The sequence below is a fragment of the Neovison vison genome, chromosome 2, assembly GCF_020171115.1.
Source record: "Neovison vison isolate M4711 chromosome 2, ASM_NN_V1, whole genome shotgun sequence".
Lineage (NCBI taxonomy): Eukaryota > Metazoa > Chordata > Mammalia > Carnivora > Mustelidae > Neogale > Neogale vison.
The window spans coordinates 239,077,109-239,103,954 of record NC_058092.1 but is presented as its reverse complement, the minus strand read 5'-3'; the positions used below and the strand labels follow the sequence as shown (position 1 = coordinate 239,103,954).

The 26,846-nt window shown below is 55.5% G+C and overlaps 2 protein-coding genes across 3 annotated transcripts in view; one reads left to right on the top strand and one right to left on the bottom strand.

Moving 5' to 3' along the window:
• Positions 1-23,389, bottom strand: part of PPP2R2D (protein phosphatase 2 regulatory subunit Bdelta) — a 46,295-nt gene extending 22,906 nt beyond the window's left edge. The window contains exons 1-2 of one of the 2 annotated variants that reach the window (XM_044240757.1): positions 23,369-23,389; positions 23,172-23,264 (exon numbers count right to left, since the gene is read on the bottom strand). In XM_044240757.1, coding sequence (XP_044096692.1) covers positions 23,172-23,264; positions 23,369-23,375 — 100 coding nt within the window. In that variant the 5' untranslated portion in view covers positions 23,376-23,389. Of the gene's footprint in view, positions 1-23,171; positions 23,265-23,368 lie in introns of those variants that run through there. The other variant, XM_044240758.1, reaches the window with a different exon arrangement.
• Positions 23,390-23,937: 548 nt separating this feature from the next.
• LOC122899306 lies at positions 23,938-26,163 on the top strand. The gene is made up of 2 exons (XM_044236854.1): positions 23,938-24,679; positions 25,080-26,163. The coding sequence occupies exons 1-2, from the start codon at positions 23,938-23,940 to the stop codon at positions 25,283-25,285; spliced, it is 948 nt and encodes a 315-aa protein (XP_044092789.1). The 3' UTR covers positions 25,286-26,163.
• Positions 26,164-26,846: the final 683 nt, after the last annotated feature.

The following is a 26,846-nucleotide window of genomic DNA, read 5'->3' as shown; positions in this document are numbered from 1 at the left end:
GACGGGCCGCGTGGACATAAGGAAGCGGGAACAGGACGTGTGGAGGGGCAGGGGGCCCGAGGGGAAACGTCGTCAACAAGGCGTTAGAAGACGGAGAACACGAAGTCACGCTCATGTGCCCATGGCCTGGCGCAGCCGCAGGGGCTGAGGACACACGAGAGCTGGGTTAGCAGTGACAGGCAGGGACAGGGGCACCCGCACTGGGGGGGGGTGCGGGGGTCAGGGAGTGCACGGCACAGGAGAGACAGGAGCAGACCTGGGCAGACACGCAGTGTCCCGAGGCGGCAGCTCTTTCTTCTAGGAGGCAGGACAGAAGAGTCACCTGCTTGGAGCACAGGTCGCGTGGGGGTGAGTGAGGGGAGTGTTCTCAGGGCAGGAGCCGACCGCAGCAGAGAATGCAGGGTTGGGTCAATGCCCCCGTGAGATCTGAGGGCTGCAGCTTATTTTCTAAAATTCAGCAAACACGCGAGTAGCTACTATAAGCCAGGCAGTGCCCTGGGCGCTGGGGACACAGCACAGACCGAGTCCCTGCCGCCATCTCCATGAACGAAGGAACTTTGAACGACCCCTTCACTGCAGCTTACAGAGTTGCTCGCGCGGGCAACAGGGGACCAGACCAGGTCTGGGCTTCTGCCCACGGTGTGAGGACAGGGGCTGAGACAGACAAGGAGGGTCAGAGAGAGGAGGGGGGACTTGGAGTCAGGCCCGGGGTCCCACCCAGGTGGCAGGGGGGAGCCGACTCCAAGGGCAGCTCCCCGTTCTGCGTACACAGACGCCACGGTCTCTACCTCCCCAGACGCTGAGCTTTTCAAAACCAAACATGCGAGCAGGCATCAAGCTTCCTCTACTTCGTGCCCTACGTGCGACCTGACCGTCACCTGCGGCAAAATCCTGGGACCCCTTCAGAGTGGCGGCAGCGGCCGTCCTGTCACCGCTGCGGCTCCCTGGGCCAGGAGGGACCCGCGAGTCGGAACTTCGCACCCAAACTGCCAAGTCACGTCAACACAGAATGAAGCCACGACGACCACGACCACGACGCCGTTTCCGTCCACGTAGTCTCTCTCTCTCTGTCCCCGGGCGCTGGGGATGCTGGAACCGCCCCTCCTCGCCGGGCCCCCTGTTCCCGGGGAGGGCGCCCGTGCCTGCACTGGTGGGATGTGGGGGAGACCCAGGCTTGTGTGCCACCTCCTGACCCCACTGTCCCCTTCCAGACCCCTCCGCTCACGGTCTCACCAGGACGCCCCAGCCCCGCCCCAGTGGGCAGGAAAAGTGGGGCGGGAAGCGGCCCCACCCCGAAGGCCGTGTCCCCCGCGGTGGCAGCCAAGACCGCCACGTGTCTGCCCAACAACGGCGTGGTCTCCCCAGAAGACACCGAAAGCACCTGCCAAGGGACCCCAACCATGCTGAGCCCCAGAGCAGGCGCACGCCCCCAGACCCGGGAGTCCTCCGTGGGTCACCCCCGCCGGCCCCCGCACTTGCGTCCCCATGGGGCCCTGAGGCTCCCCGTGGCTGGTGCCCCGGCATTGCGGACACCGCTCCTCTGCGCACCCCGCGCTCTGCCCACCCCACCTCGCCCGTGCACTCGGAGCCTCGAGCTCCCAGGACAGTCAGCCCCACGGCCACCCACGCTCCCGAGGCTGGCGCTCCAAAAGCAACCCTCCCGCCCTCTGCGGTCCAGCTACCTCCTCCCTCCAACAGAGGGGCCCGACTTCACGCAGAAACACTGTCCCCCTCATCCTCGAAAGTTGGCGGACCTGCCCCTCAGGCTCCCACAGCAAAGCGGAGGGCGCTCTGCCCCCACCTCTGCCAAGCCGACCTGCTTGCGCCCGGCCAGCTCCTCATCCCGTCCCCGAACTGGGACACACTGACCCAGCATCCCCAGACCGCCTGGACACACACCGCCCTGGCCACATGCCTCCCCGCGTGCTCCGCAGCACCCGCCAGAGGGCGGGCATACACTGCAGGCGCCCCCACGGTGACAAGACGCTTCGGGAAAGGGTGGCTGGAGTGGGGGCCGTCAGTCCTTCAGCGTCCGCCTTCTGTCAGGTCATGATCCCGGGGTCCTGGGACAGAGCCACGCACGGCGCGCCCTGCTGAGCGGGGAGCCTGCGTCTCCCTCTGCTGCTGCCCTCCCCGCCCCTTGTGCGCCCCCCTTCTCTCACTGTGTCAAATAAATAAATAAATAAATAGATAGATAGAATCTTTAAAAAAGTCCAATGAGAATGTACGATAAGTCAGAGCATTTCTACTCACTGAGGTGAATACAAGCGTAGAACACGCAGAAACAGCACACGTTACCATTAAAAAGGGGACAGTTTTCTACTAACAGGCACAAGGACATGCGATGCGTGTGTCTGTAGCATCTCTCACTGTCTCCGTAAAGCAGATCACCCACGGCGGCCCAAGTTCTCCTTCAGAAAGCAGCCACGACCGGGTAGGCGTGAATTATAAGCCTGCACCAGACAGAAAACGTGCAAAACCACCTGTGCGAGCGACAGTGAGGTTCCAGACTAGAGACACTATCATCTTAGAAGCGCTCAAAACGGAGTTTCTCCAAATTATGAGGACTGAGTAACATGTGACAAAGGAGAAAAATCTGAATATTGCTTTCTAGTCGGTCACTACCCGTCCCCCCAAAAAACCCCCCAAAACCCAGTTTGTGGCAAATTAAATGAACTGGAAAAGTCAGAAGGGAGAAATGAAAGTCATTTTCTCTGCTACTAGAATACATAGGATTTTAATGAAAGGAAGCGTGAACTGTATTTTAGGACCACAAGGACAGTTTCAAGATCTGGAAGTGAACCAACACACTGATACACACGGTAACAGAACGAGCAGACACACCCACACGGTTCTGTCCAGACGCAGCACCGACAAAACGCAGCACTGGGCACCGTGAGCGCACCCAGCGCACGAAGGAGCAGCGGCCGTCCTCCACGGGGCAGCGAGGACCCACGGAACAATCCAGAGCTCACGCCAGTTTCACTGCATGGTCAGAATGCGGATGCTTTCCCCGGACCATTTCTGGGAAGTTTTCCTCTGAAGGGCCCAGCCAGGGCGATCAGACAAGGAAAACGAAAGGCGTCCGGATGGGAAGGACTAAGCAAAACTCTCTGCGCAGACGGCATTACCTTGTATGCAGAAAATCCTAAGAAATCCACGAACCACTCCCTACCGATGCTGATAAACACGTGTAGTGAGGACTCAGGACCCAAGAGCAAACAAAGACCGACTGTTCCTACACACCAGCAGTGAACAATCCAAAATGAAATTAAGAAACAATTCCATTTATGGTATCATCAGAATAAGGTATTTACGAATAAATTTAACGAAAGAGTGCAAGATTTATAAACTAAAAATTATAAAACATCGTTGAAAGAAATTAAAGAAACCCTCAAGAAATGGGAAGATTTCATGTGAAGATGGAAGTATTCTCCAAATTGATGTACAGAGAGAACAGGCAACACCCCTTTAAGGCCCAGCAGTCTCCCCGACACCCTGCCCCGGTAGAGTGACCAGCTGAATCTAGAAATGCATGTGCGACTGCAAGGGACCCAGAAGAGTCCAAACAATTTCTAAAAATACCGAAGTTGGAGGACACACACTTCTTGATCTCAAAATTCACGGCAAAGCTACATAATCAAGACAGAGTGGCACCAGCATGAAGACGGACACACAGACCAAGGGGAGAGAATCCAGAGTCCACACACGTACCCTGACATCTGCGGCCAATTCCTTTTTAACAGAGTGGTCAAGACAGCCAAGGGGGAGCAACCAGTACGTTCAGCAGCTGGCGTCTGGGACAACTAAGCACCCACGCGCAAAAGAGAGACGTTGGATCCTTACCTAATGCCACACACCAAATTAAGTCAAAATGAGACCAAGACCTAAATAGAAGAGCTAACCCCATAAAACTCTCAGAAGAACGCAGGAGCACATCTTTGGGGTCTTAGACAAGACGCCAAGAGCACCGCAGACAAGCGAGCAGAACACAGAAGCCGGACGTGTTGTGCTCCGAGGACACGGGCAGAGCCGGGAGAGCGTGCACAGAGTGAGGGGGACCCTCGCAACCCGTGCATCAGGTCAGAGTCGGGCACCCCGAATATACACAGAACTCAGTAATTTAGAAAGAAAGCCAACTAAAACAAACGGGCAAAGGACTCGAGGGGACGTTTTCTCCCAAGAAGCACACGCCGATGTCGAAGACGCGCGGGAAGAGACGCTCCGCTTCGCTCGTCTCCGGGAAAATGCGAATCAGAAAGCACATAGGGGCGCACTGCACGGCTCCGCGACCACGGCTGAACGAACCCCCCCACGCCCCACAACTGCCGAGCGGGGGGCAGAGACACGGGGACCCGCCCACACTGCTGCTCGCCGGAGAACAGCTTGATCTCCTCAGAAAGGCCCAGAGCTGAGCCGGCGGCCGCGCAGTCCCGCCCCGGGAAGCCGACAGCCCGGCCCCCGCAGCGCCACCCGGACGGCCGCACGCTGGGATCAGCCCCAGCGCTCGCCACGGACTGAGAAACGGAACGGGTCCGTCGTCACCCGGCGGGACGCCTTCCCGCCGGACGGGGCACGGGCAGGGACGGGTGCGGGCCACGGTGAGCCTCGAAGACCCTCTGCTGAGTGGAAAAGCCAGACACAGAGTCGCCTACCACACGGCTTCCCTCCTTTCTGCGGAACGTCCACAACAGGCAGATCCACAGCGACAGGAGGGGAGGAGGGAGTGAGGGCGGACTGCCGCCGAGGCGTCTTCTGGGGCATGAACTCGTTCTAGAACGAGAGCGGGTAAGAGCGGCTCCCGCCGGCGAGCACCGCAACCCGCGCCGCCAACTCCGCGAGCGAGGCTCACGCCGAGGGCGCCGCAGCTCAGCAGGGCGCTCGCTTCTACACGCACCCGACAGCGAGGACAGGGCCGGGCCCCGGGACGGCCCTCACACCCCGGCCCCGTGTCCCCGATCCCACTCGCAGCCTGAAAGGGGCCCGGGCCGCGTCCGGGCGCCGGGGGGGTCAGGAGCACGGCCGCGTCGCCCCAGCCCCCACCGTGCAGGGCCGCTGGGCGTCCGAGCCCGGACAGCCCGTCTCTGCCCTCCCGGCCCGTCGCAGGTCTCGCCGCTCTCCCGGCAAACCTGCCACAGCGCGCGCCCTCTCCTCCGCCCCGGCCTCGGAAAGGAGTTCTCAGCCCCGGAGGCGTCCGGCGGAGCGCGCGGGCACCGCACCGGCGCGACCACGAGGGGACCGCGACCAGGAGGGGACCGCGACCACTCACAGCCACGCCTCCGGGAAACGGCCTGCGCGGCCGGCCCGAGTCTGACCCGAGGCAAGTCAAAGCGCTCCGGAAGGGCCAAAGGCATGGCAGCACCTCTGCGACACAATCACCGAAGCCCTAACTGGGAGACTGAAAATACACTCTTCAACGGAAACTCTCGCCCCCAACACGATGCCAGCCCGGCCCCACTCACTGCAGCCAGAGTCACTTCCAGTCTTTTTTTTTTTAAGATTTTATTGATTTATTGGACAGACAGAGACCACACGCAGGCAGAGAGGCAGCAGAGAGAGGAGGAACCTGGCTCCCCGCGGAGCAGAGAGCCCGATGCGGGACTCGATCCCAGGAGCCTGGGACCATGACCCGAGCTGAAGGCAGCGGCTGAACCCACTGAGCCACGCAGGCGCCCTCACTTCTAGTTTTGAGACACAAACGTGGTCATGGGATTCTCCTACTTCACACGCACCCAGTGAAGTCGCAACTGCCCTCAGGATGAACATCAAAACCCTCATTCTATTCTTCCCTTCGCTCTCTTGCGGTCTGGTCATCCAGGCCTTAGTCTCTTTTTTCTTTTTTAAAAGATTTTATGTATTTATTTCAGAGAGGAGACAGAGACAGCGGGAGTGAACACGGGTGTGCAGAGGAAGGGAGACGCAGGCTCCCCACTGCGCACAGAGCCCGATGTGGGGCTCCATCGCAGGGCCCTGAGCCACCAACCACCCTCTGGAGCCACCATCGCAGCTGTCACGTGGGCGGTCCTGCGTCTCGGGACCGCGTGTGCCGCAGCGGTGCTTGCGCACGGGGCAGGAGCAGCAGGGACGCGCCGGCAGAAAGATGCACCAAGAGGCAAAAGAATGAGGAGCTCAGAGAGTTCATTTGTGAGCCCATTTGTGGGCCCTGGTCACTCACGGTGGGCCCTGGTCCTGCACGGTGAGCCAGCAGACTCCCCTCCCGCTGCGCACCTGGACAGGGAACTACCCCACTACTCCCTGGTACTTCAGACTCAAACCAGCAAGAAGACAGTACTGGCACTTTCGTCAGAGATGTAAAAAAGGCCACTAATTTGAGAAATTGGTACCAAAAGGGGAAGGATCCCTCTTTAAATCTGGGAAATGATCTTTAAACCCAGTCTGTCATTAGCAAAACAAGGCTGCTGTCATTTCTCTCCTTATATGCTACCTTCTTCTTTTTTTTTTAAGTAAGCTCTGTGCCCCACATGGGGCTTGGACTTGCAATTCTGAGATGGAGTCACACGCTCCACCTGCAGCCACCAGATGCCCACTCAAGTGCCACCTTTTATTAGTGTGGTAGGCACAGGCACAGCCCTGAGTCTTCCTTATGTTAAATAAACCCAATTCAGTATATTTAAACACATGTGGAAGAACTTACACACACTTCCAAGTTAAAGAAATCCTGAAATAAAGAAATAATCAAATAAGAGATATATTCACCAGCTAAATGGTAAAAGAAGTCCAAGTTTTTTTTTTTTTTTTTAAAACATTTTATTTATTTATTTGACAGACAGAGATCACAAGTAGGCAGAGAGGCAGGCAGAGAGAGAGAGGAGGAAGCAGGCTCCCTGCTGAGCAGAGAGCCCGACGCGGGACTCGATCCCAGGACCCTGGGATCATGACCTGAGCCGAAGGCAGCTGCTTAACCCACTGAGCCACCCAGGCGCCCAAAGAAGTCCAAGTTTTATCAGATTTTAAGCAAATAATGATTACTATACCCAGTTTGTGATTTTATTTTTAAACATATTTTATTTGTCAGAGACAGAGCGCGCGAGCGAGCGAGTGTGTGCACGGGGGACCACTAGCAGGGGGAGCAGCAGCAGAGGGAGGAACAGACTCCCCGCTGAGCAGGGAGCCCAACGTGGGGCTTGACGTCAGGACCTGAAATTATGACCTGAGCCGAAGAAAGACACTTAACGGACTGAGCCACCCAGGCATTCCCCCCAGTTTGTGATTTTAGAATAATTGTAGCAAGTTATTTTTGACCAGTAAGTTTGCATATAAATAATTCAATTTCCAAACAGCTTTTGAGGAATATATTCTTTAAGAATAAATTTTTAAAAATTTTCAAGGACTAAAAATAAAGTAAAAAAAAAAATAGAGATGTTCAAAAAATCCATTTAACTCTGCCATAAAATGGAATGAAATTCTGGTCCGTTCCAGAGAATGAGAAGATAAGTCACATTTGCAAGAGATACAGCTGATAAAGTACTGTTACCCAAAACAGATGAAGAAGTCTTAAAATCAACAATAAGAAAACAGCCCAATTACAAAATGGGCAAAAACCTTAACAGACATTTCAGCAGAAAAGCGCTAGGGAAGGCAGATAAGTGTATGAAAAGAAGCGCACATCCCCTCAGGTAAATACAAATGTAAACAAGGTACCACCACACACCTATTAGAACGCCAACACCCCAAGCCCCGAACGCCGGCAAAGATGCGGAGCAGCAGGAACTCCCTCTCACTGCGCATCGGAACACAAACCGTGCAGGTGCTTTGCAACGAAGTTTGGTTGTTTCTTACAAAATTAAACATTCTCTTCCCATAGGATTCAGCAATTGTGCTCCTTGGCATTTACCCAAAGGAGCTGGAAATTTACATCTACACAAAAACCTGCACACAGCTGTTCACAGCAACTGTATTCAATATATTAAAACATGGAAGCAACCAAGATGTTCTTTGTTCTTCCGTAGGTGAGCTGTGGTCCAACCAGACACGGGGGTGTTATTACTCAGAACTAAAAAGAAATGAGCCATCAAGTCCTGAAAATAACGCATACAACGAAGTGAGAAAAGCCAGAATGAAAAGGCTGCGTACTGCGTGGCCCCAAAGACAAGGCACTTGGGAAGAGGTCAGACTTCGGAGACAGTGAAGAGATCAGGGGTTGCAGGGGTGAATGGAGGAGAGGAGCGGGCAGGCAGAGGGTGTTCAGGGCCGAGAAGCAGCCCTACGTGATACCGCCGGGACAGCCACGAGGAGGACACATGTGCCCCACCCCCAGAGTATCTCGCACCCGGAGGGAACTCTCATGTACGCACGCGGACGAGGGGACTCTGGCCAGCAAGGATGTGCCGCTGGTTCCTTCCTGGAACAAATCCACTATCTGGTGCAGGTTGTCGACAGTGGAGGAAGCGGTGTGTGGGGTACGGCGGGGAACAGGGAGTGCACGGAAAATCTTTGTAGCTTCCCTTTAATTTTACACTGAACCTAAAACTGCTCTAAAAAAAAAAAAAGTCTTAACAAAATTTGATACGTGCTACAACGCAGAGAGACCTTAAAAACATTATGCATGGTGAGATAAGCCAGATGCAGGTGGACAACGCTGTGTGATCGCATGTCGGTGCGGTCCCTACAGTAGGCCTGTGATTTTCATAAAACGGAAGCCAGAATAAAGATTACTGGGATAAGGGGAAAAGTCTTTTTTGCTTTTTTATTATTTAATGGGGACAGAGTTCTTGTTTGGCAGGATGAAAAAGGTTTAGGTATAGATAGTGCTGATGGTCACACAACATTGTGAATCTAATTAATGTCACTGAATTATATGCTTATGAATGGTTAAAATGATCAATATTAAACTCTGTATAGTTTACCATAATTAAAAAAGAAAATTCCCAGACCGCACAAGAACATCCACTCTCGCCACTTTTATTTAGCAGAGCACGGAGCTCATAGCCATGGCAATTAGACAGACAACATAAAGAAATAAAAAGCACCTAAACTGCTAAGTAAAACTCCATTTGCAGATGACATGATACTATATACAGAAAATCCTAAAGAATCCACCAAAAAACGGCCAGACCTGATAAATGAATTCAGTAAAGTCATAGGATACAAAAATCAACGTACAGAAATCTGTTGCATTCCTGTAATACTGATAATGAAGTGGCAGAACGGGAGAGTAAGAAAAGAATCCCATTTACAACTGCACCAAAACCAATCAAGTATCAGGAATACACTTACCAAAGAGGTGAATAACCCGTACTCTGAAAACTGAAACACTGACCCAACAATTTCGAGACGGTGAAAAGAACTGGAAAGACATTCCATGCTCGTGGGTTGGAAGCTTACTGATAAAATGTGTACACTACACAAAGCAATGTACACATTTAATGCGATCCCTATCAAAATATCACCAGCATTTTTCACAGAGCTAGCAAAAATAGTCCTAAAATTTATATGGAACTACAGATGACCTTGAAGAGCCAGAGCAATCTTGAAAAGCAAAACCGGAGGTATCACAATCCCAGACTTCAAGTCAAATCACAAAGAGGTAGTCATCAAAACAAAATGGTACTGGTGTAAGAACAGACACAGAGATCCGTGCAACAGCAAGAAAACCCAGAATTAAACCTACAACTATACGGTCAATTCATCTTCAACAAAGGAGGAAGGAACATCCAATGGGAAAAAGTCTCTTCAACAAACGGTGTTGGGAAAACAGGTCACATGCGTAAGAATGAAACCGGACCACTTTCTCACACCACACAAAAATTAATTCAAAATGGATTAATAGCCTAAATGTGAGACCTGAAACCATAAAAATCCTGAAGAGACCACAGGCAGTCATCTCTCTGACACCTGCTACAGCAACTTTCTAGTCATGTCTCCTGAGGCACAGGAAACAAACGGAAAAATAAGCTACTGAGACTACATCAAAGTAAAAAGCTTCTGCCCGGCAGAGGAAACAACCAACAGAACTAAAAGGCAGCCTGCGGAATGGAAGAAGGTATCTGCAAGTGTCTTATCAGATGAAGGACTAGTATCCAAAATACATAAAGAACTTCACTCAACACCCTAAAACACCAAACAATCCAAATTAAAAAATGGGCGTAAGATTTGAGCAGACATTTCTCCAAAGACATCCAGACGACCAGCAGACACAGGAAAAGATGCTCAACATCACTGCCACCAGACAAATGCACATCAAAACCACAATGAGACGTCACCTCACACCTGTCACAATGGGTAAAATCAACAACTTTAAAGATACAACAACAAGAAGGACAGGGAGAAAAGGGAAACGTCGTGCCCTGCAGGTGGGAAAGCCAGCCGGTGCAGTCGCTGTGGACAGCAGTGTGGAGGCTCCTCAAACAGTGAACGACAGAGCCACCCCACCACCCAGGAATCGCACTACGGGGCACTTACCCCCCAAATGCAGAAACACGAGTTTAAAGAGTATGCACGCACCCCAATGTTTACAGCAGCATTACCTACAACGGCCAAAGCGTCCATCCACAGATGAATGGATAAAGGAGATGTGACGGATGTGCAATGGGGTATTACTCAGCCACCAAAAAGAATGAAATCTTGCTCCTTACAACGACGTGGACGGAGCCAGAGAGTATCATGCTGAGCAAAATAAGTCCGAGAAAGGCACGTACCACGTGATCGCACTCATCCGTGGAATGGAAGAGACAAAGCAAACCAGCAAAGGAAAAGCAGGGCGAGGCAAACTGAAGAAACACTCTGAGAGAACCGGTGGCTACCAACAGGCGGTGTTGCGGGGGCAAGTGGAAACGGTGACGGGGACTCAAAGAAATGAACTTGGGAGCGCCTGGGAGGCTCCGCTGGTTAAGCATCTGACTCCTGATTTTGCCTCAGGTCAAGATCTCAGGGTGGATGAGATCAAGGCCCGTGTCAGGCTCTGCACTGGGCATGGAGCCTATTTAAGATTCCCTTTTCCTCTCTCTACAGAAATATTAAATGGAAAAAGAAATTAGAATATAACATAGGAATCTAATACAGATGTCAATTAAAAAAAAAAAATCACCACCTCGGGTGCCTGGGTGGCTCAGTCGGTTAAGTGTCTGCCTTCTGCTCAGGTCGTGATCCCGGAGTCCTGCATCAGGCTCCCTGCTGGGCTGTGAGTCTGCTTCTTCGTCTCCCTCTGCTACTCCTCACCCCTTCCATGCTCTCTCTCAAATAAATCAAATCTAAAAAAATCCCAAAAAACAAAAGAGCCACCACCACCATGACAAAAACCAAACACAAAAAACACAGTCCTCCAAAAATAAGGTCCAAATCAGTGACAGCCGGAGTGTTCTGTATTTCTCTTTGGATCAGATCACATGAAAAGATGCAGCCCCAGGAGCAAGTTCTCAAGACACAGATAGGCTCTCTGCAAGCCAGCCGGCCCCTCCACCAGGACCCCACAGGCCCTCGTGGACAGCAACCCCAAAGGGAACAGTGGATGGATTTCTAAATCACCAATTTATATGATTACTACTTTACCTACTGACACACTTCATCCTGAGCAGTAAAAAAAAAAAAAAAACAAAAAACCACAGAAAGTCCCAAGTGGTTAATTTCATAATTCAAGTCAATTCTTCCTTTTACTACTGAATTCCACTGTTCCTCTGTGAACAGTAAGTAAGCTGAGAATGGTTAAACTTTCTCATTCTCTCAAATTTCCAGTTGCAATCAGGATTACTACCTGAACTTAACTGGGCTCTGTGGCAAAAAGAGTATTTTTGGTAGGGGCGCCTGGGCGGCTCAGTTGGTTAAGGATTTGCCTTCAGCTCAGGTCAGGATCCTGAGGTCCTGGAGGGGGACTCAGCCCCCCATCCAGCTGCTCAGCAGGAAGCCTGCTTCTCCTTCTCCCTCTGCCCTCTCCGTGGTACTCATGCTCTCGCAGGAGGGTTTTTGGTAACTGCTGCTCCTACCCAGACTGTGTCTGACACTTCCGAGGACTTCAACAAGTGACAGACACATCCTTTCTGAGACCACAGAGCTGAAACCTAAGAAACGTGATCTCCAACACTCAATCCGATCGCTGCGGTCTGGCGAGCGCGCTGGGGAAACCAGCAGCAGGGGCAGGGCTGAGGCGGCTACAGTGATCTTCGCTCGGTGAGAAGCCGCAGAAGGGGAGCCGCGCATCTGATTTGGCACAAATTCGTAAGTGGGGACAGCCTAGATGCCAACTTCATGGCAGAAGCTGCCGCTGGTGAGGGAAGGGAATGAGGCAGGTAGTTAGGTTCTAATGGGGTATCTGGAGGTCAGGAATGGGCAAGGTCAGAGGCCTGTCCTGGAAGACCGTGCCAGAAGCTAGATCAAATCAGACAGGCCCAAGACGGTGGGGGCAAGCACAGGACCTCTGCCCAAACAAGGAAGAAAAGGTGCAAACCCCCTTCCAAGAAATCCCTACCCCAAGTGATGGATACTCCTCCCCCTAGTTAACCTGTCCTTAAGACAGAAAGCTGAGACCCCCAAGTCGCAGAGCCCCCTCCCTAGAGCTCCTGGCTCTCCCATCTCCAGAGTGGGTGTTCCCTTGAACAGACTTCCCTGCTTGGGCGGCTCTCCTCCCCGTCCGCTGCACTGCATCTGCCTGTGAATTCCTTCTCAGGACAAGACCAAGAACCTTCGGCAACTCCTTTGGGACAGGCTGGGATGCGGCACCATGCCCGGGCTCTCCGCAGTCTACTGGGCAACAGACAGGGACTAGCAATGTGACTGGGGTTAACGAAAAGGACTTCAATTTGAACTGTGACTTTTTTTTTCAAGATTTTATTTGGCAGAGAGCGAGCACAAGCAGGGGAAGCAGCAGGCAAAGGGAGAGGGAGAAGCTGACACCCCACTCAGCAGAGAGCACAACATGGGACCCTGGGATCATAACCCACGCTGAAGGCAGATGCTTAACTGAGCCACCCAGGCGCCCCTGTAACTTTCATTTCTTAAAAAAATCTGAAACAAATTAAGACCAGATATTGAAAGCATGACTATGTATTATTATTATATCATGCTAACGACATGTACGCATGTTATTTTGTTTAAAGCTGACTTGCAGGGTCTATGAAAACGTGAGGTATTCTCCTACATGCAAGGTGTGTCCTGGAAACAATGACGTCATAACGTTTCTCCAGAGCACGCAGGTGGACGGCCGACTGCCAGCCGTGAAACAAAGCCGGAGGTAACCCCGCTGCTTTACGAAGTTCGGTGTGCTTACCGACGCACTGATACGGAAAAGGCACAGAAGCCCCCCCAGTCTTCAGTAATTATTAGCTGGGTTATTGGCTGGCTTTGTTTTATAGTGAGTTAACAATACTAGTGCTTTTTAACGGGTGTGCTTTTATGAGTATCTATTTTGCCATTCGAGATGCTCGAAGCAGAACCGTGCAAAGTCAGCAGCAGGGTCTGGGGTCCGCACAACAGTGAGGGCTGCTCATCACAAGCAGCAGCAAGGGGCCCTCTCCCGGGTTCCGTTCTTAGGGCTGGTCTTTTCCTTTCCTTAATGGCCCTTTTCTCCTTATCGTTACAAATCACAATGCGTCCTTGGTGCAGAGCATCTAACAATACAGACGCATCCAGCATAAAAGCAGACGTCTTTGTAAATGCGAGCCCCCTCTCCACAGACCCCACGGTGAACCGCTGGGCAGGTCGTCTCCACGCCTACGTATTTACACTCCGTTTTACAGCCCAGTGCTATTCTGTGAGCCGCTAGTCTTTTTTTTTTTTTTAATTTTTTATATTATATACACACACATATTTTATTTTCTTATTTGAGAAAGACAGCATGCGTGTGTGCGTGCGCATGCACACACACACACACACACACACATCCCCCATGAGAGGTGGGCGGACCTGAGGGAGGAGCAGGCTGCCTGCTGAGCAGGGAGCCCGATGCAGGACTCCATCCTGGGACTCCAGGATCATGACCGGAGTTGAAGGCAGTCGCTTCACCAACTGAGCCCCCCAGGCGCCCCACGCTCCTGTTTTTAACCTCGTGTCCCAGACTGCTCTCTAACAGGCACGGTCCCCGTTAATGCACAACACGGCGCACCAGAATGCTTTCAATCACTTCACCACTTTTGGGCATCCCAGTCTTTCCGGATGTCTGCTTGCTGCACAGCGCGCGACTCTGTAAACGCGCGGTCCCGCAGAGCTGCGAGGTCCGGCACGCGGAATCACCGGGCTGCAGCCTGGCTTTGAGTGTAACGGACCCAAACGCTAAACTGCCCTCCAGAAAACGAGCGTATAGATACTCTCCAGAGATGTCAAACAAAAGTAAAGTCTCACCACTCCTTTAAATTTTTTTTTGCTCAATACCATTTCTTGGATGATTTATATTAACTCTTTCACTTGCCCCTTTAAAAAAATGAATTACATGCTAACAGGGCTAAAGGTGAAGACCTCTCATCTGCTCTTTTCACCCCAAATTTCCCAATTATCATCTGGGAACTTGCTACCTTTGGGGCAAGAATAAGGACTCACTGAGAACTCACAATTCATTAAGACGTGTCCCGTACGCCCACACTGTGCTCAGCACTGCACAAAACATAGGAAAAGATAAATGCATTTACATCCCCGCATCCCCATTTTAGTTGTGGTTTTCTGATGGATGGAGATCGAACAGGCCACAGTGTGTTCCATGCTTTGAGCCTGAAGTCCTGTCCAGGGTTACTGTTTCCAGGGCTGGTCCCTGCCTCCGAGCTCCCAACTCCAGCTTCTATTTACGTTCAGCCAATGAGCCGCCCTCCCTGTCCCACTCACCGTTCCCCGTGTACGCCATGACTGACCCACAGACAGATCTGACTTTTTCCTTGATTTCCAACAGCAGCAATAGCAACAACAAAAAAAATCCCTTTGCAAAGGATACATGTTTAGCAGATTTAACCGAACTCTGGGCAGGAGAGCATATGAACTATGGGGCAGAAGAATTAAAACTCAAGGTTCATAATAAAAAAATACTTAGAGGTTAATATTCATATTGTATAAAAAGCTTTTAAAAAATTTTTAAAGGGGTGCCTGGGTGGCTCAGTGGGTTAAAGCCTCTGCCTTCGGCTCAGGTCATGATCTCAGGGTCCTGGGATCGAGTCCCGCATCAGGCTCTCTGCTCAGCAGGAAGCCTGCTTCCTCCTCTCTCTGCTGCCTCTCTGCCTACTTGTGGTCTCTAACAAGTAAATAAATAAAATCTTAAAAAAAATTAAGTTTTAAAAAGCTCAGGAGAAAACTGGAGTAATGATGTGCTCTAACAGGTCACAGAAGAAACAAATGGTCAATAAAAAGTGCTGGCTGGTGAGGAAGCACGAATTACAGCACCAGATCTGCTGCAAAGACTGCTAACTGGAAAAGCCTGAAGTCCTCAGCCAGTGGGTGGGGTAAGGGAACTTCCACGGAAGGTGTAGGTTGTTAGGGCCTTTGGGAGGGCAGTTTGGCAGCACCGAGAGGTAAATGACCGGCTTTGCCAGTGTGTCCACTCCTAGGAATCCAGCCACGTAAATGCCTGCATGGGCGGGTGGGTGACCAGACTATTTACCGTGGCATCTTTACTAACAGCAAAAACTGGAAACCACCAGTGAGACTAGTTAAATCGAGGAGATAATCTGTAGAATGTGACAGCCATCCAGAAGGACCACGCGGAGCTGCGCAACAGGACAGCACGGTTCAACTATTTCAGCCGGGCCCCTGGACTCACAACACCTGACCGGATGGATCCCGAGGCCAGCGCCCACGAGCTCTGTGCCCTTGGGCGAAGTGATTTCACCTTCCTGAGGGTCCATTTTCTCTTTATCCAACAAAAGCAGCTTCTGTCTCAAGGGTGGCTCCAACCGGCAAGAGGTCACGTACACACGGCTGAGCAGAAAGCCTGGGTCACCGTAAAAGCGCACGTTACAGACCAGGGCTGCGAGAAAGCGGTGAAACCGAACTTACAGCAGGATGCACACTGTGTGAGACAAACATAAAACTGCTTACATACAGGAAGCTTTCAAATAAAAACGAATAAATAAATGTGTCAGAAATGGTCTGAAAACACACCGTTAAGAACAGTTACCTCTGCGGAGGACTCCTGGAGAGCGGGAGGAGGACATTTCACTCTCACTTTTACGTCCGCATCATTTGACTTTCTCTCGCGGCTCAGGTCGTGGGAGGCTCAGGTCGTGGGATCGAGCCCCGCGTCGGGCGCTCTGCTCAGCGGGGACCCTGCTTCCCTTCCCCCTCTGCCTGCCTCTCGCCTGCGTGTGGCCTTTGTCCGTCGGATTAAAGAATAGGACGCGGACCCGCACCCGCACGCCCAGCTCTCCGCTCTCACCGGAGACAGGACGAAGGACGTCGGTCCTGAAATCTGCCCTCTCGTCCCTGCTGCTCGGCGGACCCCGGGGCCCTGAGAACCTTCCAGAGGTCCCCGAGGTCCAAATGATCTTCCTAGTGACGCGCCGCCCTCCGCACGCACGAACAAGGGCTCGGCGGGGGAAAGTGCGGCCTTTTGCTCCCCGCACGGCAGCGGCACCCGCAGGCACCCGCAGGCACGCGCACGCACACAGGCGCGCCACTCTCACCCAGGACCGTGCGGATGCACCGTCGGGCGCATCAGCTTCGCGGGGCGCGCGTGTCCCGACCATCGCTGCGGGGAAACGGCCGCCGCTCCGCCTGCCAGCGCCGAGCCGGGCGCAAGGAGAAGCGCGTGCTGGGTTCGGGCCCGGCGCTGCCCGAGCGGAGCGCGCGTTTCCCCCGCAGAACAACGGCGGCGGCTCCGACGGGCCTTGCAGACGCTCCCCGCCCGCGCGGGCTGCCGACCTTCATGTGCCCGCCTGCAGGAGGACCTGGACTGCAGGGCGCTTGCGTCTGCTCCGCCACCCCGACGGCTCCAGAGCGAGCACTGTCCGACGAAGCCCGTGTAACGGGAACGCGCGACCCGCTCCGACCTTCTGCGGCGGAGACGCGAACAGCCCGGCGCGCGGGTGCTGGGAGCCCGTGGGCGAGAACCGGCTCAGCACGGGACGGAGATGCGGCCTCCGGCGCGCGCGGCTCGAGCCGACGACAGCGGCGGTCCCCGAGCACCACCGATCCCGGGGCGCCGTCGTGCGCCCGGCTGGGCCGCGCTGCTACGGACCCGGACTCCGCGGAACGGCTGGTCACTCCTCCCTCCTCCTGCCGACATGGAGCGTGGGGCCAGATCTCCCCCGCAGACCTCAGCGAGGCAGCTGCGAGAGACTGTGCTCCCCGCCGTCTGCCGACCCCACCTGAGGGTCCAGAGTGTGAAACAAGAGGCCCGTCTTCTCTCTAGGACTTTTGCTTGTTTGAGAAAGTTGCTTTTCATGGAAGATGTCTTGTTTCCACGCATCAGACTCGTTACTACTTTAAAGTGAAATAATAAATACCTTAAGTTCCTCCGTTTTAATTCAAATACAGGAAACAGCGACAGATAAAACCCACACAAACAAAAGTGCTCTGATCCTCCCGGAGCCAAAGGCTCAAGAAGCAGAGTTTGCGCACCGGGGCGGGCCAAGGGCACCCGGCCTCTGCTGTCCACACAGTGCTGCGGGCCGGCCTCCATGGGGTCCACCGGACACCCTGGCAGAGCTGAGCTCACTAGCAGCAAGAGACTGCCTGGCCTGCAAAATCTAAAATACTGACTACTTGGTCGTTCACAAAAACACCCCTGGAGACCTCTGACTTCGAGTAAGCCCCATTTCCAGCTTTTATTCCTGCAATAACTTCCTACTGGCCTCCATTCTTCCCCCTTCACCAACCATTCTCCCAGAGCCAGAGTGACCTCCCTAAAAAGAGGTAAAACTGGTTATCACCTCTTCTGCTTGGAATCTTAAAGGCCTGCGCTCAGGATCACTTACTTGCAGGTACAATCAGAAGTCCTCAGCATGGTGATCAAAGGCTGTTACTGGACAGTCTTTGGCCACTCAGCCCCTCAACAGGGCCAGTACCCTCTCTGCTGAAAGACCTGCCAAGCATTCTGTTCCCCAGAATGCACCATGCTCTCCCCAATCTCCTCTCCAAGCCTCCTCCATCTGGAACATTCTTCACCTCTTCCCTTTCCACACCCTGCCACACCCTGATTTCCTCACCTCACTTCCCACCCAAGTCTGCGTGCGTGCGAGGTACTTCAAGCACGTTCCCTCTACTCCCTCTGCTCTCAGGAGGGCGTCTGTCTCACCAGAGGGTTTCTCGAGGCAGGAACAGAGTTCCTCTAATCCACCATCCACACCAGCTGCCCTTGAGGACATGGTCGTGAACTTTCAGATGAGCTAAGCTGAAAGCGGCGCCCGGAACACCCTCCTTTCTTCAGTTGGCTCCTGGGAGCAACACAGAGTAAGCTCTTCCATGCAAGAGCATCTCTTAGGACAACGTTCCCACAGTTACCAGTTACCGCATTCGCCTGTTTGCCAGAGCTTTCCCTGCATTTGTGTGGAATCTTCCTAACAACCTGTCACCGCCATAGGGAACAGTACCCGGGCTGTACAGACGAAAAACCACACAGCAAGTAACCTGTCAAGTTAACACAAAGCTAGTAAGACCGTCGAAATGGGATTTGCCTTTCCATATCCTGAGTAACAAGTTGAAGAGGTAAGACTAACCCATGCACTAAAACTGGGGAGAGAAAGCAGACGGTGGAAGGACTGGTAGGGTGTGGAAGGTAGGCAGGAAACACGAAGAACATTCGTGGCTGGGAAAGAAACAAGAGCAAGGGTCACGAGTATGAGAAAAGAAGTACAAACGAGAAAGGATCCCTGCATAATAATACAAGAGCCAAGTGGTTAGGCCCAACTGAAGGGATTGAGGAAGAATGAAGAGACTGGGGGGAAATCAGGAAAAAAAAAATCAAGAAACTGTGATTTTTAGGTCTAAGAACAGCAACAACCAAACCCGAACACCCTAAAATACATGAGAATTAATTAACAGTCGTACCTAGCACTCAAACTTTACAGGAAACAAAAGCACTACAGACTGTTTCATCTTTTCATAATTTTTTCATAATTTTTTTTAAAATTAAAAATTTTATGTCTTTATTTGAGAGAGAGAACTCGCATGGGAGGCAGAGGGAGAAGCAGACTCCATGCTGAGCAGGAAGCTGGACTCAACCAGGGCTCCATCCCCGGACTCTGGGACCACGACCTGAGCTGAAGGCAGATGCCCAACCAGCTGAGCCACCAGGGGATCCCTGACAAAAATCTGTTGATATCTATTCTAGATAAGTGAGCTGAGGTTCAGAACCCGCCTTCACACCCGATAAATGGCAGACATGAACTAAACCCAGAATTTCCCAACAAACCCCCCCGCCTAAGATTTTATTTATTTGAGAGAGAGAACAAGCAGGGAGAGCAGCAGGCAGAGAGAGAGGGAGGGAGAAGTAGCCTCCCCACCGAGCAGGGAGCCCTATGTGGGGCTCAATCCAGGACTCGGGGATCATGACCTTAGTCAAAGGCAGACGCTTAACCAACTGAGCCACCCACGCATCCCAAAACAAGACTTTTAAAATCAAGGAATTAAAAAAAAAAAATGAGGAGTATGATTTAATATTACCATAAATCTCATACTTACATCTGATTATATAACTACAGTTAGCCCAGGTTCTTGAACATACAGCCTGATTTCAGGAGCATTACAATGTAACTGTGCTCCTAAGTATGTGAAATGCCTTAATTTTAAGAAAAACACAAGTATCTGATTTCCTAATGGCACAATCTCCCCATGAAACTCTTCTAAATTAAACAGCAAGAATGTTAGTAGATCGTTTTCTTGTTTGATGGCTTCCCCCCACAAGATGCTTTCCTGGAGAACTTTTACTATAGCATAAATACAAATACTAAGTAAATGAGAACCCTACAATAGAATGTAGACAATGTATCAGATTAGGAATACTTCAAATAGCCAGACACAAGTCCCATCACAATTAAAAAAAAAAAAAAATCAATGATAAATACTAATACTCAGTGTTCACTTCCTATATACAGAAAAAAAAAGAAAGAAAAGAAACCCACAACACTAAAAATAATATGATCGAAAAGTTTTGCATTCACAAATACTGTTTTTCACTGATTGTAGGGAGCACAGGATCCTATATGTTAACATTTCTGATATCAGATGTAGCTCAAATTTATGAAACAGTATCTTCTTAATATTGATACCCAATGCCCTTAGTTTTTGTTTCTTTCTCCAACTTCAAGGTTTTCCTTTAATAATATATCTACAGAAACCCCTTTAGAAAGGCCGGACCACATCACTGAGCTACCCATAGGATTTATACAACTCCCCAGACTTAAGCTGGAGTTACAGATTAACATTTAGTATTATCTTTTCAGAAAAAGATTAATGTCAAATTCAAGACCACAAACCAGATCATGGATTAAGAAACAGATTAAAACAAAACAATCAAGTAAAAAGTCAAGACATGTAAAATTACTGATGAACCAGCGGTCATCAGGCTACACAAAAAGCTATAAAACCAGGTCATAGTTGGTTACAGAGCCCTCCTCCAGCCCTCCCCACAGCTTCTCTGGAAAAACAATCCACGGGCAGAGGCAGCAGGACCCAAAGCTTTCCTGCAAGAAGAGAGTACAATCAGAATTACTGCCTCGTCGGCTGGGTGTGCAGGGGTTCCAGGCTCTCCCCATCAAACCATCTTTGTGACACCTGCTCTTTGATGGCCATGCTTTAACCCTTGTTCCTAACCTTCCAAGCCTGGGATAGACACTTGCTCTCAAGGCAGCTCATTTTCATTTGCTTTCCTACAAGTCTGGCCAGTGAGCGCGGTCACGCACTCTCGAAGGAGCCATCCCCAGGCTGGCAGCCACATCCCACCTCAAGGGCCGCAGCAGCACTGCCTCCGGAGCCAGCCAGGCTGGCTTCAAACCCTGGCTCTGACCTTTCAGCGGCTGCTGACCAAGTTAATGGCCCTCTGTGCCTCGGCTTCTGCATCTAGAACTGGGAAGAACAGTCCCTCCCTCCTAGGGCCCTGTGACCTGGGAACTAACAGAGCCGGGTACCGGAGCCAGGTCTGCAGCAGCGAGCACTCCCTGTCTGTTGGTAGCAGCCCTGCAGGCTGGGTCCTCTACAAGGGGTGTGTGGGGGGGCACCCAGCTTCCAGCTGGATGAGACACACTAGCAAAGGACTCCGCATCATATGGTATCTGTAAACATCATCTGTTCAGTGCAAGTCGCCCAAGGAAAGGGCGTAGGGCTTAGGGACTGGGCAGTGGTGACCGGGCACCACACACGGAGATAGCACGGACACCTACCAGCTTCCGCACAGCGCGCACTGCCTGGAGCACAAGGATTTGAAGGCACAAGCTAACAACCACTTCCCTTTTCACTTCCTTTTGGAAGCCTCGCCCTGGTTTTTCCTCCTGATTCTTGCTTTCCTGGGCAGAGAAGCGCACCTTGTGCACCTGCAGAGGGTGGTGCCGACGGCCGCCAGCAGCAAGCTGCAGGGGAGGAGCAGTGACCGTCTCGCCCGCACCCCGTCTCCAGCAAGAAAACGACCAGGTTCCCTCCAAGCCCAGCTGTACTCCTACTTGCGAGAAACAAGAAATCCGACAGCGCTATGCTGACCCGGCCCACGCCTAAGCAGAGCCCCACTCCTGGAAAAGAAAAAACCGTCACATTTTCCACGGTTCCGCACGGTTATGATTCGAGTCCCCCGAACTATCAGTTTCAAAAACAAGGAAATCAGTCCACTGAGTCCCGAACTGCCCGGCGCTGCCCTCGCGCACGTGCGGACAGGCCCCCGCGGCGCCCCAGTCCTGGTCTCGGGAGGCAGAGAGACGCCCGCGGTGCGCGGGTCCAGGGACGCTCTCCCACGTAGCGCTCAGACCCGGCGAACACATCGCGGGCCGCAAATCTCCACAAAGACACGGAAGCGCACGCCAGGGCACGAGAAGCCCCTTCAGGTCACCGCACCTTCTGTCTCCGGCCAACGTTTCCCCACCATGGCCGAGCTCGGGGCGGCTTCTCCGCTCCCCTTGCCCCACACCGCCGGCTGCTGCCGCTCCGTGTCCCCTATCCACGACTTGTCCGGCAGCGGCACGGCTGCACGGGCGCGGCCGCAACCCGGCGACGGACACGACGGCCGTCCGGGCGCGCGCCCCGACTGAGCACTGCGGCCGGAGCCCACGCGGGTGACCGAGAAAGCTCGGCGCACGCAGCCGCCGAAGACGCCCGAGAAACGACCACAAAGACACCTTCCAGAAGCCGCGAACTCGCACGTCCGTGCAAAACCGCGCGGTCGCGACGGGCCCCCGCACCAAGTCCCCATTCGGCTCGACTCCGCCAAGAGGGACGTCGGCGCGGACCCCTCCGGACAGACACCGCGCACGGAGCGCCACGCCCGCCCCGGCCCGCGGCACTTCCGTCGGTCCGTCCGTGCGTCCGTGCGCCCAGGCGAGCGCGGAGAGGGGGCACCGCCGGCGGGACGGGCTCGCCCGGGGCCAGCGGACGCAGCAGCGACGCGCAGCTCGCAGGAGCGCGGGGAAACCACGTGTTTGCGCCCAAACCCCCGCCCGCACCGGCCCCTCCGGTGCTCCTGCGTGTTTCCCAACCTGCGCGCGCTCCGTCTCGGGGGCCCGGGGATCTGCGGGGTCGCCCTGCCAGCGGCGGCGGGGCCGGGGCCACAGGCCGCGAGGGCCGACGCTCGGGAGCGCGGGGACGCCGCGGAGCGCTCCAGGGACCCGGCGCGGGGGCTCGGCAGACGGGGCCTCACGGGCCGCTCCCGCCCACTCGCCGGCCCCGGGTCCCGCACGGCCGCGGTCCGGGGGAGCAGCACGCGGGGTCCGCGAGCTCGGAAGGCGTCGCGCGCCGGAGGGCAGCGCCCGCCGCGCGAGCCGAGCGGCGGCCGTCGGAGCCGCAGAGAGCGCCGCACCCGGCCCGGCCGCCCGCCCCTCCCGCCGCCCGCCCCGAGCCCCGCTTCCCGCCGCTCCGCCCGCAGCCCCGCCGAACGCAGCGGCGGCCACCCGCGCGGGGAGGAGCCGGGACGCGCCGCCAGCAGAGTCGCCGCAGGCCCGGTGACCTTGGCCCCCTTACATAACCCTCGGGCCGCCCCCGGGCCGGCGGCCGGGCCCCGCGCCCTCCCCGCGAGCGGGCGCCGCGCCGGCCCGGGCTGCGGGCTTCCCGGGGGCCGCGGCCGGGAGGAGGGAGCGCGCCGCCCCCGCCCAGGTGCGCGGCCTTACCTTCCGCCACGTCCTCGTCGACGGCCCCCTTGACCTGCGAGAAGCACCACTGCAAGTCGTTGCCGCCCGCGGGGCAGCCGCCGCCTCCGGCCCCTGCGGACACACACCGGGCGCGTCAGGGCCCCGCGCCCGCCCCGCCCGCGCCCCCCGCCCCCGCCCGCAGCCCGGCGTCCGCCTCGCCCCGCGCGGGCGCTCACCTGCCATGGCCGGCCGGCCGGCGGGCGGGCGGGCGGGCGCCGAGGCGGCGGCGCACGAAGGAGGCGGCCGCCGCGCTACTGCCGCCCGAGCACCTCAGCCCGGCCGCCGCCGCCGCCGCCGCCGCCGCCGCCACCGCGGCTGCTGGGGAGGGATTTTTTTTTCCCCTTTTCAAAATGGCGCCCAATGCCCGTCGCCCCGCTCGATGACGTCATCCCCCTCCGCCTCCTCCGCAGGCCCGGACGGGGGCGGGGCCGCCGGGAGGCTCCCCTGCGTGGGCGGGGCGGAGCGGGGCGGGGCGCGGCCGCGGGGGCTGCCGGGGGCTGCGGGACGTGCCGACCGCGCTTGCGCAAGCCGCCTCCTGCTGCGCCACGCCCCCCAGCCCGAGCCCGTCGCCGCCCCGAACCGGACCCGGGCGTCCAGAGCTGCGGGGCTATAGGGGCTCGGGGCGGGCGCATCCTTGGAGGCCAGGCTGCCGCTCACCGCCCGCCACTGTCGCAGCGTCCTGGAGGACTGGCGGCAGCCCCCGCCCCTTGCGAGCCGGGCCCGCCCCCAGTCTGATCCGCGGCCAATGGGAGCGCGGCCCGTGGGCGGAGCAGCCAATGGAGGGCGCGCTCGGAGGGCGGCGGGCGGAGCCCCGGGCCCCAGCCGCACCTGCGCGCGCCGCACCTGCGCGCGCCGCACCTGCGCGCGCCGCACCTGCGCGCGCCGCACCTGCGCGCGCCGCACCTGCGCGCGCCGCACCTGCGCGCGCCGCACCTGCGCGCGCCGCACCTGCGCGCGCCGCACCTGCGCGCGCCGCACCTGCGCGCGCCGCACTTCCGCCGTGCGCGCGTGCTCTGGTGCGCCTGCTGGCTGGACGGTGGGTGCCCCTCCAGCACGGGCCGACCCCGGCGGTTCCGGTCCCCGTTGGGCCGCAGCCCGCGCGGAGCCCACGCGGTCCGCCAGGGTGTTAGTGCCGCGGTTCTCTGCGCCCCGGGACGCCGCCTTCGGGCCTTTTTGGCGTCTCGGCTGGACGGGACCCGTTGCTCCTTCTTTCTGGGCGTCTCGCTCTGGGCGTGCGGACGGGTCGTCTGCAGCCGCACCGTCTTCCCGTGACGCGGTGAATGTGGCAGTGACCGCATCGCCACTGCAAGCCGACCGTTCCCCAGCGGGAGCATTTCCCGCCCCGCACGTCCCCACTGGCCGCTCCCGCCGCGGGCGCCGCGCTGCGCACCGTCCCCAGGACGCGGACGTCCACGGAGCCACCCGCCCTGCGCTCGCGGAGCTCCCATATCTGCGGGGGACCGACGGCGACAGAGCGAAGAACCAAGGTGTGTAGTGAGTCCGGTGGGCTGGGGAGGAAAGTGAAGCGGGGGCGAGGGGTGGGAGCATAGGCGGGGGAGAAGACCTCGGGAGCAGGGAGCGACCCGCGGGGCCACGAGCAGAAGGTGGTGCCTGGGAGGGGGATGGGCCCCACCCGAGACGGGAGGCCACGGGGCCGCGAGCAGAGGGCGGCGGCGATGACTGGACCCGAACGGGGCCAGTGTGGCTGCTCTGCCGAGGAGACACGGGGCGGCGCGCCCAGAGTCCGATCAGGGAGCCTCCTGACCAGGTCGTTGGGCCATCCGGGCAAGAGGAGGGGGGCTGGGTGGTCATGGATGTGCCGGTGGGGGTGACACCGGGTCAGATTTCAGAGATGAGCACCTGAAAAGCAGCCCCTGGGATTTACAGGTGCGGTGGACGCGGTGCGAGAGAAGGAAGGCGCTCGGGAATGGCTGCCCCGGGCGGCTGTGCACCTGCTGGAAAGGAGTTTCTGGACTCAGAGATGGGAGGGGCTGCAGAGGGGGCGGCTGAGCGGGAGCCCAGGCTGGCTGACCGCTGCCGAGCTGCGGCAAAGGCAGAGGCACACTCGGGGGACTTGCCGCCTGGAGGCGTGAATTCGGAGAAGGAGAGCATCTACCGGTGTCTCAGACCAGGAGAGACTGGCGAGTCACCCCAGAAGGGAAGGTGAGTGGGGAAGGGACCACTACAGAACTCCAGGGGAGGCCCAGGAGGAAGGACCATGAGGTGCGCTTCCAGAGAGCCAGAAGCCCACGGAGTCCCGAGCTGGGTGAAGACGGGGACAGGAGTGGCGGGTTCCCCAACGCTGCGTGATGAAGGCGGAGGATGGCCTGTGTGGTCTAACAGTTGGGATGCCATGGCTGACCTTCACAAGAGCGGTGGCTGTGCAGTGCCCTGTGCAAATCTGTTGTGAGAGGGTTTCAGAGAAAGGGGTTGGGAGCAGCACCCGCCCTTTGCTGTGAAGACGAGCAGAGACGCGGGGCTGTAATCTCTACGTGCAGAGTTAGCCAGTCCGCCTCCGAGCGGTTGGAACAGGAGCTGTCAGGCTCCCCCACACACGGGTGCTCTGGTGTGCGTTAGGGTGTCTTTTGAAGCAATAGCACCATGTTTGGCTTCAGTTTAGGCTGTATTCTTTATTAATTAGCTTTCGTTAAATTAAAATTAAAAAGCAGCAGCAGCCACACAGAGGCACCGCATCCCGGAGAGCACTGTGCTGCCTGCCCTGCGTCTCCCTGTGCGTCAGCTGGCCGGCAAGAGACTTTTAGCTGTTCTGTTTGATGACCTAAAGGGGTTCAAATATCTCTCTGAGTTACTCCGGGTTCTAATTGGTGTTGGGCAGTTTTCTTATTTTATTATTTTTGGATCTCATGGCCAAATTGTGAAATGCCTGCTGTGTATTAGGATCTAGCCTGCTGTATTGGTGCAAGAGATACGATTCTGTAATAAAAAGGAACGGGGTGCCGGTGCCAACGGGTGACCGGGTTTGTATCCACGACTCAGAAACATCATGCTGGATGAGAGGAGCCGGCGCAAATCCACACACAACGTGCGATTCCAGCTGTCTTGTCCGGGTGATGGTCTTGGGTCTGCGCGACGGGGGCGTAGCACCTGTTACTTAATTGAACGTGAACAGAGATGTGCTGTGAGAGTTCTTGGCCGATACAATGACCTCCTACAGCCGGTTGGGTCTGGTGAACGGAGAGTACCCTGGATGGCGGCGGCGGGGGGGGTCCATCCAATTCTGCCTCAAGGCTGCATGGCCAACTGCTGCCTGCGTCTCAGCCCGCCACGCAGACATCACACTTGCCAACCCCGCAGTCCTGGGAGCCAGTCCCTCAAAAGGAGTGTTAATACAGGCACAGAGATGCGGTCGGCTCTGTTTTTCTGGAGAACCCTGAAGTCTGGAAGAGGCTAAGTGGTCCCCAGGGATAGGGGTGAGCATGGCTGTGGGGCAGGGAGGGGACCGACTGGGAGAAAGCAAGGGAGCTTTCTGGGGTGATGGAGATGTTCGGTGTCTTGTTGGAGAAATGGTTACGCGGTGTATGCGGCTGTCGGGCCACCCATCAAACTCGAGTCTGAAAGTGTGTCCATCTTATTTAACGTGAGTTATGTCTCAATACACTGGTTCTTAAGTCTAACATATATCTAAATTTCCCG

Coding starts and splice junctions, on each gene's coding strand:
- LOC122899306 (XM_044236854.1), top strand. CDS start 23,938: ATGGGAGCGCGGCCCGTGGGCGGAGCAGCCAATGGAGGGCGCGCTCGG. Junction 24,680..25,079: donor CGACAGAGCGAAGAACCAAG/GTGTGTAGTGAG, acceptor TGGGATTTACAG/GTGCGGTGGACGCGGTGCGA.